This window comes from Plectropomus leopardus, chromosome 15, assembly GCF_008729295.1.
Source record: "Plectropomus leopardus isolate mb chromosome 15, YSFRI_Pleo_2.0, whole genome shotgun sequence".
NCBI classification, from domain to species: domain Eukaryota; kingdom Metazoa; phylum Chordata; class Actinopteri; order Perciformes; family Serranidae; genus Plectropomus; species Plectropomus leopardus.
In genome coordinates this window covers 11,315,667-11,334,951 of record NC_056477.1, presented here as the reverse complement: position 1 = coordinate 11,334,951, position 19,285 = coordinate 11,315,667, and the positions used below count along the sequence as shown (strand labels likewise).

The 19,285-nt window shown below is 39.5% G+C and overlaps 1 protein-coding gene across 1 annotated transcript in view; it reads left to right on the top strand.

Moving 5' to 3' along the window:
- The first annotated feature begins 1,812 nt into the window (after window positions 1-1,812).
- adam12b (ADAM metallopeptidase domain 12b) overlaps window positions 1,813-19,285 on the top strand; it is a 106,464-nt gene continuing 88,991 nt past the window's right edge. The window contains exon 1 of the mRNA XM_042502410.1: window positions 1,813-2,360. Coding sequence (XP_042358344.1) covers window positions 2,243-2,360 — 118 coding nt within the window. The 5' untranslated portion in view covers window positions 1,813-2,242. The remainder of the gene's footprint in view (window positions 2,361-19,285) is intronic.

The window sequence follows — 19,285 nt, the reverse complement described above, 5'->3', positions numbered from 1 at the left end:
TGGGCTGAATACTTTTTAATATACATTATTCAAACTGAAATTGAATCATGAGGTACTCTTATTTCATCTCAGTCATAACAAATGCACATTGCGCAGACATGCCCAATGTAAATGCACAGTTTTATTTAAGTTCAAGGATTTCAAAAAGAAACTTTTAGTGGGAACTGAGGGTTCAACAGGTTAAAAGCTTAACATTTTTTAAATGTCAGTTTGTAATCCCATCAGCGTACATGCATAGATTTCATTCTACACAACTCATCATGGTATTTCACACTACATTTTCCAGGAAATTACATCCAAAGCAGTCAAACTAGGTAACCGTCTAGGGAGGTGCCCTTTCCAAAGTTTTTTTTTTTTCCCCTGTATTCTACTTGTGCCTCTGAGGCTGCATCCATCATATCTTATAAAGAGTGAGTTGGGGTAGGAGTCAATCATCTTAATCCAGCGTAGACCCACTAGATCAAAAACAACACATTTGAGCACACCAGAGAGCAGTTGAGCCGAGCCAGAGAGACATGAGGGATAGAAATAAGAGGAGATACATTAGATTCTTATTAACTGCTGTGTTTGACAATATATTAGGCCTATATCTACAATAAATAAATGCTTTAATTGAAAGCCTCATCCATCCATGCAGCTGCTCTGACATCTGTCCATCTAATGCATGAGTCCTAATTGTGCATGTGTGTGTATTTCAGACTTATGTATTTGTAAAATGTAAATTCCAAAAGAGGGAAAAAGTTTAATTGAAAAGTGTTTCTGTTATATCTTGTAAGAAGCAAATCAGTTCAGCTTTTAGTTTTTCAATGTGATATAAGAAAGAAGATGAAAAACGTTGTGAATAACTTTTTTTTTTTTTTTTTTTTTTAAATGCTAAGCTTCTTTGGAAAGTTATATTTTGTTCCATTTTAGAATCTTTAATATAGTCTTATTTGAAAACATGCAGTCTAACATTAAAATCAGTTATTTGGGAATAATTATTGTGTCTCTTGGGCAAATATTGTATCACACACACAACCAGGGTTTTAATTTTCTAATAAATATAGGCCAAATAAGTGTGTGTTTTGAGCTGTGCTAAAAAATGTCTATAGTTTTAAAAAGGAGAAGGAGAAGGAGAGAGAGAGAGAGAGAGAGAGAGAGAGAGAGTTTATTTCTCCCATGATCCTTTGCCTCGTCTACTTCTAGGTGGCTACCTGGCTGCTAGGTGTGCACCTATGGTATGCACATTGAAATCACAACGGGAAAATGAATGAAACACATCTCGAAACGTATTGCAAAAAACGAGATTCAGCCGCGAAACTTGGCTCTCTTCAGGCTATCCTGTGTTCACTTAAACAAAAACAACAACAGACAGTCAGGCCTGCTAATGCTGGAAACAAAAAAACATGCGCACGTAGGAGGAAGCACTTGTTCACCTGCCTTCATTAAGTGGATTGCCAGTCAGGTAATGCTCAGTTTAGCTGGACCTTGGTAGCGTAGCTATCCGTTTTATTACTTTATTTTCATGTAATAGATATACAAATGTCAATTAGATGATAATCTGCACGAGGGAGGCCTAAAGAAAAGAAAAAATCGGTTATGACAATCTGATATTTATCGTGATCAATCTGATTCCTACAGGCGCGATGAGGCCTGCGACAATGCCACGTATAATAATCGACATCCTTAAAAGCCTGCTTCTCCGTGTGAAATTTAGGCTTTTTGCTATATCAACATTATGTGCCTCACTAACACGCATTAAGTGGGTAAATGGGTGAAGAATGACAGTGATTGTGTTGGTATTTGTCCGGCTTTAGGACCCAGCGGAGCCTGAAGCGCACATGGCGAAGTGTGGCTGCTCCGGTTCTGGAGGGGATGGCAAGTCCGCTTCACTACTCTCCAACATCCCCTCATCCTGCCGCTCCTTGCCATACCATAACCACAAGAGCAACACCTCCACAACATCCAGCTAACACGTGCATGTGGACGTCCCCCCTCCCCCCCCAAAAAACGCCTCCTCCAAAACGTCGGCTGCAGGAAGGAAAAGTTTGTGACAGCTTCTTTCTTGGAGTGACAGTCTGCCACATCTCATTGGAGTTTTGGTGGTGAAGGTTTTTTTTGTCCTCCTCCTTACTTCACGACTGTGAACTGCTGTGACCTGTTTCTCCTCCTGTCACCTGTGTGAAGTGTCTGGTCGCGCTGCTTTGACACCGGAGTCTGACCGGAGCTTTCCCCCGGCTTCAGCTCACCGAGCCCGGGCATCATGAGGACCTGGAGGCGGCGGAAGAACTTTGCCTTTCTGCTCTTCGCTCTCCGCGTCTGCTGCTGCCTTTCCACGGCGACGGAAAATGCTGACAACAAGGTTTACAACAATCAGGATGGTGAGTGGGCAATATCAACATTTTAATTAGTCATTTGGCTTATTTTCATGTGGTGCTGCAGATGTTTAGCCACTGTGTGGTCTAAAGACTTGATTTCATTCATGTGTCATCAGGATACATACAGTGTAAGTAGCTCTGTATCTACAGTAGTGTTTCCTTTTTGTAGTTAATGTAAATTCCAATATGTTAAATGACTAATCTCCCTCGTTTTTAGAGATGTGCTTGATAGGACATTTAATATTACATGCCAGTTTTTGCATTTCTCTTCTCATGCAGTCCCTTCAGTTGTCTTGCTGTGATTGCTGAAATGGGAAATGCAGAGAGGAAATGAGTGTTTTTCTTTGTGGATCAATCTTTCTGCTCAGATGGAACAATACAGGGAAGTGACAGGATGGACAGATGAGTTTAACATCCAGGAGGATGTAGTGTTATGTTTAGGTTGTAAACAACCAAACAGGATGTTATTATCAGTCAACAGTTAAATTTAATCAGCTGAATGAGTTAGACTGTGATAAAAGGGTATTGTGTGTATGGGACAGAACTCCTTCCAGGATAGAAATGTTTGTCTGTCTGTGCATGTAAGACTGAACGGCAAAGATAAATCTGATAAATCCATCCTGACAGATTGATCACCTTGTGAACCAAAACTGAACTCTATGTCTTAGGTTAAAATGTAGCTGAGCTGTCAAACTGGTTTCAGTTGATCTTGACAAGTTGGCAAGTCGTTATCCAGCATGTACTGATCATACATAAGGTTAGAATACATCTCTGAGGAATTTATTTCTCAATCTCAGGTGATTCAAATACATGCAATGCCTCTGCAAAGTATGTTGCATGTCACATAGGTTCTAATTCCTGAGAAAAGAAGATAAAGAAATTGCCACACTGTGTTAAATATAGAAGTTTGTGTCATATCTTAATAATTTAAATGCATCTAGCAAAAGTTAAATGCACTGCAGAGCCACGCTTTTTCTTAAAAGATGCACAGACTGCTCATTGTTTGTGATTCTGGGCTAACAAACACAAAGCCTGAGGGTGCGTCATTAATAGTACCACACAAATCATAGCAAAGCTTCCCTGAAAATTACCCATGCTGGCGGAGAAATAGAAAGATGCAGTTCAGGAGATGTTTACCACAGACATCGTCTCAATGTGGGGTCATTAATGCTCTCACTCAGAGGGTTAGCCAATGTATGAATGCAGGGAGTAAAAATAGTTTTCAGGGGCAGTGTGAGTATTGAAATAGGGCAGTGCGTACCACCTCTTTGATGTCAGCGGGATATTGACTTCAGCGTCTCTCTGTAATGTTTGTCATGGCCTCACTCCTTGACTGGACACAGAGCTACTATGTCTATATCATGCTGTAGTTTGTGAGACAAAGAGAGGTTGGAGAGGTTTCCCTGGATGCAGATTCTCCCTTAGTTTTTCTGCAACATTGTTTGGATCGTTTTTTCTAATTGGAAATAGATATTATTGTCCCATATTTTCCCAAAATATTGATCAATCTATCTATCTATCTAACGTGACATTCAATAATAGAGTAAACAAGAGCATAGTATATTCAGGACAGCAAAAGCGACATAAACACATGGGTAAGAAAGATCGGGGATGCTGTGTTAAGACTGTCCTCGCAAATAAAATGAATTTGGATGTTTTTGTGGATCCGTGACAGAACCTAGGCAGGACTCCTCATGACTTCTTTTTCCTCATCAGCAGTTAGAGGAGTTAGAGTTGCGGGGTGCATAATTGATGTCTATCCAGTCAGAGCTGATCAGATTGATAGATGAAAGCAGCAGCTGCTGCTGAGGCGAGTAAAAGCAAACTTTTAGACCAAACGCTATCAACGATTAAGTTTCACTCTCACTGCGTCTCATGTTATGCTGCTCTGTTTTTGCACAGAATACACCCTGCACTCAGAGAATGTGGTGTAGGGAATAACCTGAAAAAATATATATTCTAATAGTGCTCCTAATAGCTCCAAGTTTAGCTCCAAAATTATAAAATCAATATGTGGCAGCAGATGTTTTCATCTTGGCAGGCCGCCACAAAAAAATGAATGTGTGCATTAATGTCTTTCAACATGACCAATTCTACCCTAACTTTAACCTATGAGCTATTTTAATCCAAACCATGTTATTTCCCTAACCAAGTCGTTTTCGTGCCTTAGAACAGAAAATTTAATATTTGCATCGTTGATTTGTTAAAGTCTTTAAAAGCACTGTCAAAAGATGTCATTGTGATAGGGGCATCAGATTAGAAAGCATTTGCAATGTATGTGTGGCGTTCTGACAGAAAGTTACAGATAATGCATTTTGTTGCTTAATTTGAAGGACTTATTGCTTAGTTTTGAGGTGACAAACTAAATTGAAGAATAGGTGAAAGGTATATTTATTCATCTGCAGTGATAAGAAGGTGCCTGAGAGTAACAGACCATTTTAAACTTGATAACATAAACAGTCTAAATTGGTCGCTTCGTTCTTTCCTGTGGGAATGTTTTGCAGTGTGTGTGTGAATGACATCAGCTGACAGGAAGTTAACATACATCCAAGCTGTTTCCATGCAAATGCAATTCCATTGAAACGGTCTACAGGCAGATCAGGATGTATGCTAAGTGTAAAGTGGCTGGTAGGTATCCATTTATCCAAAATGGCATGGCTCAACCGTGGCCTAAATCCGGTCCAACTGGTCGCCTGACTTTAGCCAGATTTGTGATGAGTGCCCTGCCAAAATCAGCCAAACTTGGGCAAATGCCATGAATTGACATTTGCCCAGAGCTTCCCTGAGATCTGCTAACTGAAGCACATTCTGAGCTAAAATCAGCCAGAGTCTGCACCCCCTAAAAACCGTAAATGGACCAGAGCCAACTGACATTCAGTCCATCCGTCGCCAGAACACCTCTGAGAGTGCCAACACCCAGATGTAATCGGCTACCTGGATAGAGTTCAAAAACTGTGTTGTGTTAGCAGTTAGTGAAATGATGCATCAGATAATCAAGACTTTCTCTGGAGTGTCATGTTGAATAAATAGTGGCCTTGAAGTCAGTAATAAAACTAGTAAAAGCACTGTAAAAGTTAACAAGAAGTTTTCTAAGAGGAACTTAAGATGAAATCCTCATCATGATATATTTTTTTAAATACTCTTCCCTAAAAAGCACAGAGCCACTTGTTACCAAATCCTATTTAAAGAACATACTTTACAACATCTCGCTCTGTCATATTGTCTGTCTGTCATTGCTGAAAACTTAAAAGAAAATCTGTCAGGGACAAAACCAACCTTTCCGTTCAACATCAGACAGAATATCTGAAATGATCAAAAGGTTGACTGACAGCTGCTTGAGTGCTTCTCAGAATAGTAACACATTTCTTGTTTAAAGCTGGATTAAAAGAACCGCCTCTGTGTAAATGTTGGTGTAATTATTTTTTTAGAAAAACAGTCTATGAAAGATCATACAAAGTTAACATCAGGTGATGAGTTGATGAATTGGCTGTCTGCTCATTAGCTCTCAAAAAAGCTAAAGGTGAAAAATAAAAGTAGTCCCAAAAGGGCAAGAATCAAGCAGACTATGTTTACAAATCTTTGAATTGCTCTCTGCTTGTCTCTCTTTGTCTCTTCTCTGCATATCAACTGGTTTTCTGAGGGTCTGATGTCTTTTTCTTGGCAGAGGAAACTCAATAAATAATTAAAGACAGAGACCAAATGACCTGGATTAGATTTGAGGATATCATCTGGTCAAACTGCGGCATCAGACAAAATTAATTAGTGAGATTAAAACGTCTGTCTTGTCTAAACAAACTGGCAGAGAGGAGAATAAAACATGCCCTAAGTGCCCTGAGACATGGGAAAGTATACTCCTGTTGGTCTCTCAGGTGCATAACACACCTTTCAGCACAGTTTCTTAGCGTGTACTCACGCCCATCCTGCAGCCTGTGGTTGAGCATTGACGTATGGCTGCCGTCCAGCTACTGTCCGGGTTAAAACAACCCCTTTCTGTTAGAGCCATTTAGGAAACAGCCTCACCCTGGTCTGTCTTTTAAACCCTTGGGGTGGCTGTTGCTTGACATTTTGAGGGCAGGCTGGCACTGATTTGTTAGCCACGAGGGAAAGACATACACTGTTAGAAATGTCTCCCTCTGTTAAGCATCATTGGTCATTATAGCCATCAGTGTGATTTAGCTTCCTCCTGCTTGCCATGTGCGGCTCTGCCTGCGGATGACAGGATCACAGATATAGCAGATAAGCCGATGTTATGAGACGACACAAACCAGCGGCATGCACAGGGCAGAGAAGCATACAGTTGCTGTGATAATCCGTGAAGCAAACATGCACACACGCTTTGAGCTATTCCAGATTAATATTCCAAAGAAGGATGTGAGAGGTGTGTCGTGAAATGGTGAGAAATCTGGGTGTCAGACATGAACAAAGCTGCAGACCACCACCTGCAGAGCCCTGGCAGACAGCAGTCAGTCACAGGTGTGATTGATAAAGGTGGATTTATTCCTCCTCGATCAGCCTTCAGGCAACCCAGAAAGACATAGAGACAGGTGTGTACCTACCTCTCTCATCCGTTTACAATTTTCTCTGAGATGAAGAAAAAATCTTACTTTGTGGAGCAAGGAGAGGAAGAAAGGAGTAATGAATAGATGCAAAGCAGGAAGGGGACATGAAGTCACTGCTGTCACAACGTATCTGTAAACAGCCAACATTGATATTAATGCTGGAAGGCAGATATTGGATTTACGAGAGGTGCACACATGCTGTCTTCAGTTCTCACATTTAAAATGAATGAAAGGCTAGAGGTGTAATAGAGGGAATGGATAGTATTTTAGCTACACAAAAGAGCTGCTGAGCCTATGAATTCTTTAGAGCAGCGGTTGCTTGTTTGTTTCTGTTTCTTTGACAGAGCGCCCTTCTCAAGAAATATTAAGTTTGGCTTGGATGAGAGTAAGAAAGTGAACTGATGCAACGACACGATTCTGGTTTGAGACTCACGCGGTTTCACGGCGGACTGAACCGCCAGGTCGCCCTGCATTAATGATTTCATAACAGAGAGGTCATCATAGCTCTGTGTCAGTGTATTTACTGTGGGACACCGTTGATTGGAGTCCAGCCATGTCCTTAAACCATCAGCCTTTATAATGTAGGAGCTTTTCATGGATGGAGTAGAGGCTGTTTTGACAGAGTATTATATGAAGTGAACATCTTTGTAAAGGAAGACCTTGGAGGCAGAGGCTGGCTGTGCTTTGCTCACAGCAATGTGGGACCTTTTGTTGTTTGTTAGTAATTGCATGTGTACTTGTTGCACTTGAATGAATGTTCTTGTAAGTTGGGCAAAAATGTTACAAATGCAACATGTTTTGCTGTTTTTTTTTCAGTGAATTTAGTGCATCTCTTTTTATTTTACCAAGAATATTCCCACTTAGATTCATACTCTATTAGGAAGTCCTGGCCAAGGCTGCTACATAACTGTATGAAAATACTTGTAAAATCCTTATATATATGTGATTACTTTATTTATTGATTATTCAGTCAACAAAACACTGGCCACTATCTTGATTACCCACTATTTTGGCCACTATTTTGATTATTAGTCTTTTTCTTATCAAAAAAGTAAAAGATTAGCTGTTTTATTGCTTCTTAGATGTGAGAATTTGAGGCTTTTCTCTGTCATAATTATAATAACCTGGATAGCTTTGGATTTTTGGACTGTTGGTCAGATGAAACAAACCATTTAAAGTCTTGGCTTTGGGATATTACATAGGGCATGTTTCACTACATTCTGACCATTTATTGACAAAATGATTGATTGATTAATTGAGACACATTAATTGACAATGAAAATAATAATTTGTTGCAGCCCTAATATTAACAAATAATATTGTAATGAATCTTATTACACTTTTTGTATAGCGGCTCTGTGGTTCTTTGAATAAAATGCTAATTTAAGCACCCTAACATGTTCAAAATGACAATGCTAACATGCTGATGTTTAGCCAGTTCATTATTAGGGCTGGCATATATGGAGATAAATAAATATCACAACATTTCTTAACAAATACTTTGATATTGATATTGTGGCAATATTGTTGGGTTGACTATTCATGTTTCACAAAATATTTAAACAAAAAGATTTTTGATAAATAATCACAATTCATAGGCAATGTGAATATAATGAAGGCAAAAATAGAACAGTCTGTTAAGACCAGAAAAATACATCACTTTACAGTAATATAGGCTTTAAAACCAGGAAAAGACAACACATACAAGATTCCAATCTTAAAAAAAGACAATATCTAGTCTCATATCAACATATCATAAAATGGATATAATGCCGAGCCCTATTTAATATTTATCATGTTCACCATCTTAGTTCAGCATGTTGGCATGCTAACATTTGCTCATTAGTATCTTAAGGTAGAAAGGTAGGTTGCATCTGAAGGAAATTTGAATGTTTTCAGTTCAGCAGGTATTTGGTTATAAACTAGTGGTAATCTATCCCATAGTTGTTGGGTTAGGACCAAAGTGATAAACCAATAAACTGAACCATCCGATCCACTTACTGACATTGCCACCCATAGACACACTGCTGAAAATCCATATTCATTGGAAACCTGTCTCCCCCACAAATAGCTGCTAGGTGACCCAGCATGTGCGATAACTTTGTGTTAATCCCCAAATCCTCTAAAATGAAATCCCCATAGCTCTGAGACATAATGCCCAAATCTGTGCGGGACAAGATGGGAATTGGCTTTTCCACTGTTGCTCCCACAGGATGGGAATGCGACACGCAAGCAAATCTCACTAACCCACCCTGGGAAGTCTCCTATTACCATTATTTTTCACACTGTGAGCCGTTGACCCCAGAGTTTACTTCATCAGGCCAATAATGGAGCTGTCGTGTTTGGAATAGATCTGGGGGGGTCCCACATCCAGGATTAACATTTTCTCAACTTCAGCGCTAATGACTGCAGTGTGTCATCCCTGGGGAGAGTATGATGAGGGAGTTGATAGAGGGAGGGATTGTTGAAATGAGGCAATGAGGGAAAACTCAAATTCTCAGTTCCTGTGAAAGGCTTTGGGACTCTTTGGTTTTTCTTAGTGCCCCTTTTTCTCTCTGTCTTGCAGCTTGGTCTCTCGCACTGTCAATAACAAGCTTGCAATGTTGACCCTCACAGGAAGTCAAATTGTAACCTCTGTTTTCTTTCTGCATCTGTTTGATTTTGCTTTAGACAACTTTCTTCTTAGACCCATTTTCTGTGGTACATGTACAAAGATGCTGGTGGTAGAGGTGGAAGTAGAGACAGTGTGCAGGGATGGAGAAAGTTGTCAGTCATCATTTAGGATGTTAATACTTAACATCCTGGCTTTAGGGCAATGCCGCTTTGTCATTCTGTTAGTCGTTTGTCAGTCCACCACTTTGGTCCAGATTCAAATATTTCAACAACAATATAGGATGGATTGCCGTAAAGATTTATACAACAATCACGTCATATACACGATCACATACAAAAGACAGCAGATAGTTGAATCATCACTAGGGTGTCTCACCCATAACTCAAATCTCCTTACCCACCCAGGGACCTATATCAACTCACCCCACCATCAATTCAGTGAAATATTCAATGGTAACAGCAAGTAACACGGGTTCAGATTGAATGAATAAGAATGACACTGGATTGAAATGTATGGAAAACTATGACACTATTCCATCACAATGCAATGCACAGATGAAATGGAGGAGCTGCTATTTGTGAAGTTTAACAGCAAAAACACAGTGAGAAGTGGCAAAGTGCAGTCATGTAAACAGAAGCAAACTGCAGCAGCAAAGTGCAGCCAAACTTAAAGTCTGCAAAAGTTTTACTTTAAATGTCAAATTGCAGCCAGAGAATATCAGGAGCCATCAAACAGCGTCATGTGATGCCATGTGACATGTTGACCTATGTTACAAAGAATTTCCTCCTACAACAACATGCCTCCCAGTCCAGGGAGGTGTGATTATCGCAGCAAGCTGCACTTTGCTGCTGCTTGGTGTGTTTAGCGTAATTTGCAGTGACACTACAAAGTGGCAGTTTGATTGACAAACATTTTTGTATAAAATGACATCTGTTTTTGTATAATCAAGCATAAAACGGTATGCTATGATGATTAGTATGTGCACACTGTATATAATGTTTGTGTGGCATAGCTAAAAAGTGCTTAAAGTGTCTTCCACCCAGAAAAAAGGCTGCTACACATGGACTGAGGCAGAAACATAATTTCATAATTTTCTCTCCTCTACCATCATCTCTAAATAAATCGTCTAAAAATGTAAAAACATGTTTGAAGAGGGCTTTCAGAGTTTGTCTTTGAACATTGCAAGTGCCTGGAAATTACAGCTCTGGCCAGTGTCTTGTTGAATATACTGTAATTTCCATCTTATTGCTGGAGAACACAAACCAACAGAGTGTAAGCTAGCCAGTTCATTATGCTGCGCAAGATGAAATGCTGAGATGAAAAATGCATTTGTACATTTGCTCTCTATGGGAAAAAAGAACCCCATGTTTCAATGGATGACTTATTTTATCAGTGGAGGAGTCTTTTTTTCTTTTAAGTTGCTTCTAGCATCAAACATCAATTCATATGCAGCAAAGTAGCTGGCACATCAGAGAGCTACAGCTGTACTCATTTTTTTAAACAATGCTGTCTACTTTTGCATGTCTTTTATTAGTCGAGGAACATCATATTGAAGATGAACTGTGTCGGCAGCAGATTTTTTTTTCCTGTTTATAAAAAAGGATTCGTCAGGAGCCTTTTAACAGGGGGAACTGTAAAGTGCTCTCTTTGATGTGCTGGCAGGAAGAGTGTTTATTATGAAAGGAGACCAAGGCTTTATTTTAGTGCTGAGTTTCACACTTTGGCAGACTCACTGTGCAGTCACAACCTGTAATATGGTAGATAATCTAAAAGATTATGTTTTTATTTCTATTTTTGTTAAGTGAGTGACTCTGGCCTTCTGCTAATTAAATAAATGTCAAGACAAAGTCACAGGGATCACTGTCTAATTGAAGTCGCAGAGGTAGTTACATGCCATTTTTACCTCCAAGAATGACTCTATTAAGATAGTCATGAGCCATTTTGTGTTTAAGAGCGGCCTCATTCGCCATTCTCTTTGTTAAGGGCTCTTTATTTCCAAGGGCACAACGTAGGTGTTGCATCCGTTGCTGTATTTAGGTCAGTGGTGTTTTCATACGGAATCTGTAATTGGATGTATACAGAAAGCTCCACTGAGGTGTTTGTTGAGCTCCTTTGTTCCACTTTGACCTAAAAGATGAAAACATTTTAACATCTTTAATCCTCCCGATTTCTTGTGTCAGAGAATGTAGAACCTGGAGCGTCTGAGGCAGAGGTACGAAAACACCAAAGACAAGATCTTCCCCTGAATCAGAGCACTTGAGCACCTGCTCTTGTACTTCCTTTCCTTCTTTTTTCCCATAGATTCTTCTAGTGTGACTGTGTGTGATGTGCAGACAATTATGGTCTTTGCATCACGAGTATGTTCACCAGTTGTATGAAATGTACAATTGGATTTTTAAAATGTCATTTGGAGCGCTTAAACCAAGTATATCAAACTTTTGAATGTACCTAATGTAGGGTTTCCAAGGCCATGACATTCCTGGACATTATGGAATTAGAAAGTGTGTTTTCCAGGCCTGTATATGGTTTGGAATAGGGATTACAGTTTTGGTTAACTTTGCTCTCTATGTATAGGCTGCCATCCATTAACAGGTAAGACATGCTTAACTTTTAAGGAAAAAAAGACCCACAGCCCTTCTTTTTTAGTCCAGTGCTCCATCGCCTCAGTGAGCTTTAGGGCTGCATTTCAAAGCACTATCCATTAAGGGGTGGTGACATTTTAATGTTTCATGATGTAAACTACTTGACTCTTATTTTATTTTGTGCTGGCTTTGCTGACAGACGGCCAGCTAGCCGTGTTAACATACTGAAACATGTGGAAACATGTTGAAACATGTGGAAACATGCCCACTGTTCAGCTTTGGATCTCCATTTGTCACTTGGCCGCTATGCACTACGCACCACCATGGTCCGGTTGAAGATCATTTTAGCTAGATAGCTTTGCTGCTCATTCTGGTGGCAAAATTTGTTATTGTGGAAACATTATGCCCACTCCAAAATTTAGCTGCTCCCTCTCTACTGATGGATAGCTAATGTGTGCTTGAGTGGCAGGCTGCTTCAGTACATTCTTACAGTAGAGCAGTATCAGGCCGTAGGCTCAAGCATGGCAGTATCACTTCATAGCCCCACCCATTTTAAACTACTAACATTTTAAAATAAAGTCTTGGAAGTAGGGTAAAATGTTATGGAAAAGTGATGAAAAAGTTTTGAAAATGGATTTGATGAAATGTGTGGGAACCTTGTTTGAGGAATCGTTAGACCTTCGGGGGAAAAAGCACTAATTAAAATGGTAAATGGCTGCATTTATATAGCCCTTTTATCCAAAGCACTCGCAATTTGCCTCTAATTTACCAATTAACACTCACACAGCGATCACAGCATGCTAGCAAGGTGCTGGCGTGCCCATCGTAAGCAATTTGAGTTTCAGTGTCTTATCCAAGGACATCTTGACATGTGGACTAGGGGAGTGGGGGATCGAACCACCCACCCTCTAATTAGAAGACAACCAGCCTTCAGCCACAACTGCTGCAGCTTATTTGCTTTGCTGAGAGTTAAATTACAGGATCAATACTGCTCTCATGTCTATTTCCAGATATTAAGAACTGCTCCTTTGGTAGTTTCGTAAAGCTTTCCATAAATATACAAGGTTATTAAAAATGCTGGCACATCATACAGTCTAATGTTAAACAATCAATGGTCCCTTTAAAAACGGCACTTTTTTGAAGCTTATAATGTGCAAAATCCTTTTTTTGTTGATTTTAATCTGTAATAGTTGAATCAGTTAGTCTTGAAACCTCTTAACCACACTAACTGTTTTATTCTACTGTATTCAGAGGGGCTCCTTTTTTATGTTTTATCATATATATGTGATCATGACACAAATGAAACAACATTGGAAAAAGAAAAGAACAAACCTGTCCACACCAATAATAACACCTATCTCACATTCGTGCTGTGCTCTCAGCTTGGCTCAATACCTGGCCATTTTATGATCAATATTTGTGATCAATACAGTAGGCACTCCCAGAAATGATTCTGGGTAAGAGCCAGACTTCCATCGAATCCAATTGCAACAGTTGAACTCACCTCTGCTGTGTGTTACTTGTCAGTGTTTTTGGCACGATACCCCCTTTTTTTTTTTTAAAGACATTTGTTCTTGTGTATAATCATAGTGCCTTTATCTTTCTTTTCTTTGCTGAAAGAGACTTCTGCGGTGACTCAATGTTGGCTGAAATTCAGCTTTTTTTTTCGGGCATTCACGGAGGCGTCACAGGGGTTTGATTGGAAGGCTGATTTTGCAGCTGCCGCGAAAATATTGAACATTAAATCTTTGCCATTTTCAAACCCATAATCAGAGTTCTTATCCTCTGATCCGCTGTTATTAAAGGTCTGTTCTTTGAAATTGCTGGATAGTTGCGTCCCTGTGGTCCTGTTGTGTTTCCTCGCTTTTATATTTGATCCGAGTTGAGAGCTGTTGAGACCAACCTGTGTGGTTAAGAACAGCTAAGACAGAGGTTATCTGACAGTTTTGCTACATAAAAGATTTGATTTATACAGCGTTAAAAACAAGTATTTGTAGTAGTAGAGTTCAGAAAGCATCAACATTGGCATCAAACTTTTCTCGTGTAGTCTCCTGTATCTCTTCAGTCTTTACTGTAGGATTCTCCTGGCAGCCCATTTTCAGCAGTGTCAGCAGCAAAGATTAAACTTGAGGTAATAATGAAGAATGTTCACATCAGAACTGAAATGATGACCTTATTACATTGGTTGATTGAGGAAAAAAATTGCAAAAAGTTTAATAATAGAATAGTCATTTAGTCTTTAAGCGTAATGCCACAAAAATCAGTAGTTCAAGCTTCTGAAATGTGAATATTTGCAGGTTTTTGTTATCCTCCATGGTACTCAGTTCAACACCTTTGGGTTTTAGACTGTTTGATTGTAGAACAAAACAAGCTCAATAGTTAAAGTTTCTGCATTAAGTACTTGACTCTCCTCCTCTGTGCCTGCCCTAATCACATTTAGAGGCAGCTGGATCGAGAGATTACAAAAGAACCACAAAATCATATGAGAATACAGATCTGATTTGCTACGTAGCCTGTCCCGAATAGTTCCTGCATTAGAAACGGTATTTCCAAATTTCCAAATTTTTTCTATACAGAGGGACAGGAATGAGTGTTGGACGTTTTCATTCCCTCGTCTCAAAGTCAACAGGTTTTTTGAATGGGATTTTGGTAAGATGCCTGTAATAAGGTCTGCGGTTAAGATAAGCTCAAGACATTTTCATGATTTGTTCTACAACATAATATACACCATCAAATACGCCACTAGTGAATTCTGAAGCTTTTACACGTCTAAAAAGAGGCGGTTGATAACAAGTGGCTAAATGCATCCACATAATGTTATCAAGCTGAACACGTTTTTGCAGCCTTATTGAGGTTGAAGTTGAAGTCATGTGACTGTGGCGTAGTTTGTTTATAGCCCAACATTAGTTTTTAACTTCTGGTAATTGCATTCACACTTGGAGGGGCTGTGACTCAGGGGTAGAGCGGGTCGTCCTCTAATCAGAAGGTGAGCTGTTCGATCCCCAGCTCCTTTGGGCAACATGTCAAAGTATCCTTGTGCAAGATACTGAACCCCGAATTGCTCCTGATGCCGCAAGATTGTTGTGTGAGTGTGTGTGAATGATTACTGAGTAGCAGGTGGCACCTTGTACGGGAGCCTTGGCCACCAGTGTGTGAATGTTTGTGTGAATGGGTGATTGTGACAATGTAGTGTGAAAGCGCTTTGAGTGGTCAATAAGACTAGAAAAGCGCGATACAAATACAGTCCATTTACTTCAAAGATCCCATTCTTTTATTGTCGAGGGAACCAGGGCAATGCTAACTTCTGTGTTGGCCTTTAAAATAATGTCATCCCTGCAGCTCTATGGGCAAAATGATTAAACGAGAAAATCATTTTCACTTAAATTAATAATGAAAATGATCAGCTCTAGTTGATATTTTATATCTTATTTTATCTAAAACTGAAGTGATGTTGACAAAATAATCTGACACTAAGGTGCATTTGGTAGTTGCTGGAGCTTTTGATCATATTGGTTGAAGTTCATGAGCAGGTGGAGTTTGCAAAGTTTTCATGGTGTTAAATTGTTTCAAAAGGACTGTTTGTCCATGTTGGCTTAAAAGTTGGCTGTAAAACGACATTTTTGACTTTGGAAACAGCAGTTGACAAAATTATGTCACTCACGAGGTCCATTTAATAGCTGCTGTGGAGCTTTTGATCATATGATATTTGGAGACTATGGTGATTATTTTATCAACTGCTGTTTCTAAGGTCAAGAATGAACTTTTAAGATGACTTTTTTTATGCCTATGCTAAAAGATTTAAACCTGTAGGGTGCAACAGTTTCTCTTTGTCAATGAAATACACAGTATGTTGTCCATAATTTGTATGCAAATGTTGTTTTAATCAGAATGCAGGAGGTCGTTTAAGTCCCGCTGTGACGTTTCCTCTCTCTTGTACTCTCTAATCATCTTGTGCCTATAGATTACCACATGTCCTTCATCTGCCTATTTTGACCTTCCTCACACCCTTTATTCTCTTATTCATCTCAAGAGAGGGACTCCATTGTAATAGTGCTAAGTAAGTGATATAGTATTGGGTGTGAATGAAAGCATTTTCAGTTTCTACTATAGACTAAGAGGAATGCAAACAATGTTGCACATGTGCATTTTATCATTTCCTTGCTTTAATCACCTTGACAAAACATCAACCCTTCTCCATCAAAAAGATGACTAAATGAATATGCAAAGAGAAGCAGGTAACACAGTAAGTGTACATAATGAGGTTGATTATGAGGCCAGCAGCGTCCTCTGTTTGACTGAAGTAATTGCGGCTCATTTTGTTTGTTTATATGGTTGGCTGTGTCACTTCCCTGCTGAGTAAAGTGGACATCAGCCACTGTTTGAATTCACATTATCCATCAGTTAGTTCGCAAAACGGCTCATGCTCGGGGTGGAATGCTAAAGCAACAGAAAAGAGTCACCATTGTAAGATCATCAGAACGGAGCTAGCCTTAAAAGAGATCTGGTTTTTGAGGCTTTTTAAAGAGCGAGTGGGGGAAAGATGTTTTTGGCTGCCAAACAGACGTGTTTTTTTAGATGTATGACCCGCAGTCGATTTTCCCTTGTGTCCAATATGGGGATACAACTGTGGTTGGCTTAGCAATCAAGATACTCTCCAGAAAACATATGGGATTAACCCAATTTTAGTTTGAATTTCAAAGGTTCCCAAAGAGGATAAAGCCCATGAGAATGGTTGTGAATGTCATATTTCTCTGCTGTTTGAAGGGAATGCTTCTTTTTGGGGAGCAGTGATGGATGTTGCACAGAAACTTTAATCTTCATCCAGCATGTACTGAGGCCTAAACACAAAAAGCTTGACAAAGCTTTTGTCAACCTTTGAACTTCTCTTTCAAGCTCTTCTTTTCATTCTTTACACAACTACTTCCAGTGCAACTTTCCATGTGAACACCATGGATTTGTTTGAGTAACGATTGCCCTAAAAGTGTGCAACTCTGCATGTCAAGCCCTCTTTGGAGGCAGGAATTTGGGCTGCTTTTGAGGGTGACTGTAATGAACATATGAGTCCTCAGATGTCATCTGATGTAATACAGTAGGCCTGCAAAATTATGGCTAAAATTACAATCATGATTATTTTGATCAAAATTGAGATCTTGATTATTTATTGATTTCAGAGACAAATATATATATGTTTTTTTATCACACTTTCACATTTAAATCAACAAAGCACTGCTTTCACTTTCCGGTTGTGCTACATCCCTGCTAATGTCCAAATCTTTGCATCAAATTAAGACTGGTCCTTACTCACAGTGCATCTCACAGAAGCAAAGTCTGAATAAAATAGCACCAAAACTTTTTACCCAACATCAAATCAACAGAATACTGCTTTCACATTCATGTTGTGCTACATTCTTGCTAAGCAACAAATGTTTGCATCAGAATAAGAGATGAAATAAGGTTCTTCTCCACTTGAATGCGGTGCTTCTCCTAGAAGCAAAATAAAATGTAATTGTTACCAAAGTAAAAGCTCAGTAAATAATAAATACACCATCACAGAATTCAATCAAACAAAGACAGTGTCCATTGGACACTGTCTTTGGCTAGATGGAATGCGATTGCATTGGTTATTTCAGTCTGTCTCTGAGTGCTGGATGTCACTGTTATTGATGTCTGATATTAGGCTGGACAGGGACAGGAATTCAATAAAGTAGTGTTAGCAACATTTTTCCTCCTGGCGTCTTGCATTCATTGCTCTGCAGTTTGTAGTGTTTTTTTTAGGTGGTTTAACAAGTTAGTTGTGTTGGTTTGCAAGTTTCATGAACTCTTGCATACATATACAGTATCAATCATTGTGTTAGTTCATGCAGGACACGAAAGACACCACAGCTGTAATAATATTTAATACTGTAATGTTATTGTTGCTCTTCCTGAGGTTCCTACCATTTTTTCCCACTGGGGGGGGGGTCCTTATCCACTGTGAGGACAGAGGGATGTCCTATGCTGTAAAGCCCTTTGAGTCAAATTGTGATTTGTGACAGTTGGTGTTCTAAATAAAACTGACTTGATTTCATCAGCTAGGAGCCCACTGATTGGGCTCTAAGCAGTCGCACACCAATCAGAGCCCATTCTCACTACAAGGTGGCCCATTTAAATATGACTTCTGACTTACTGTTCCTCGTGGCACTCCCTGCTGCTGCCGCTGGCAAAGCTTTGTTCCCGCCACCCCAGCCTCCAGCTTTCAAATTCTGAGTCAAAACATGTCTGAAAGGTCAAAAATAATGGTATTTAATGGCTTGCTTTGGGCTGACATCTGGTATTCCTGGGGGATAGGTTCTGCGTTGCACTGCTTGATTTGGCTAACCCTGCTGCTTGTGTAATCCAAGGAGCATCTTAAAAGGAAGGCCAGTCAAAACTGCGTTTCCATTTGTTGCAATAAATTGTTGAATCTATGTTCCTGACTGAAGATTTGTTCATGCTTAACATCACATCCCTGAAATCCAAAAGTAATTCCAAGCAACGGATGATGGGATTTGTTCCTCACCCTCTGCTCCAGACATTTGACTTTGGTTTTGCCCGTCTGAAGCTTTAAGATTCAGGAAATGTTTTAATAAAAACCTTTCCTGGAGGGTGTTCCCTTAAAGTAGAGGCTGGCTTTTAGTTTAGCAAGTTCTTGATTCGAAATGTAGCAGATTTTTTTCTCTTTTTTTTGAGTGAAACACACATTTTTAATAATCAATATTGCTATTGATCATATTCATATAATTGTGGGAAGCCAAAATAGTGATCAGTAGAACAATATTTAATAAACTGTGCAGCCCTGTTTTATGAACTAGTTTGTTTGGGGCATCCCCCTGCTTTAGTGTCCATGGTTTAATTAACACAAACTCATTCAGTAACTGAAAGATGGAAATTAATTGCAAGGGACACCAGTGAAAGTGTTGAAATCTTTTATTAACAAGACGTCTGCTTGACTTTCACTTTATAGCTGCTTTTTAATGGCACTCGAGCCACAGCCTGTGGTCGCAGTCATGCTGCTCCGTCTGTCTAACGTGGTTTTCATGCACCACTAAAACCAACAAACTACCTTCGGCACATGTTGAAATACCCCATTAAATACAGGAGGTCCCTTTTATGTCCTTGTTAGCTTATTACGCGCCATGGATAAATGGAGAGCCT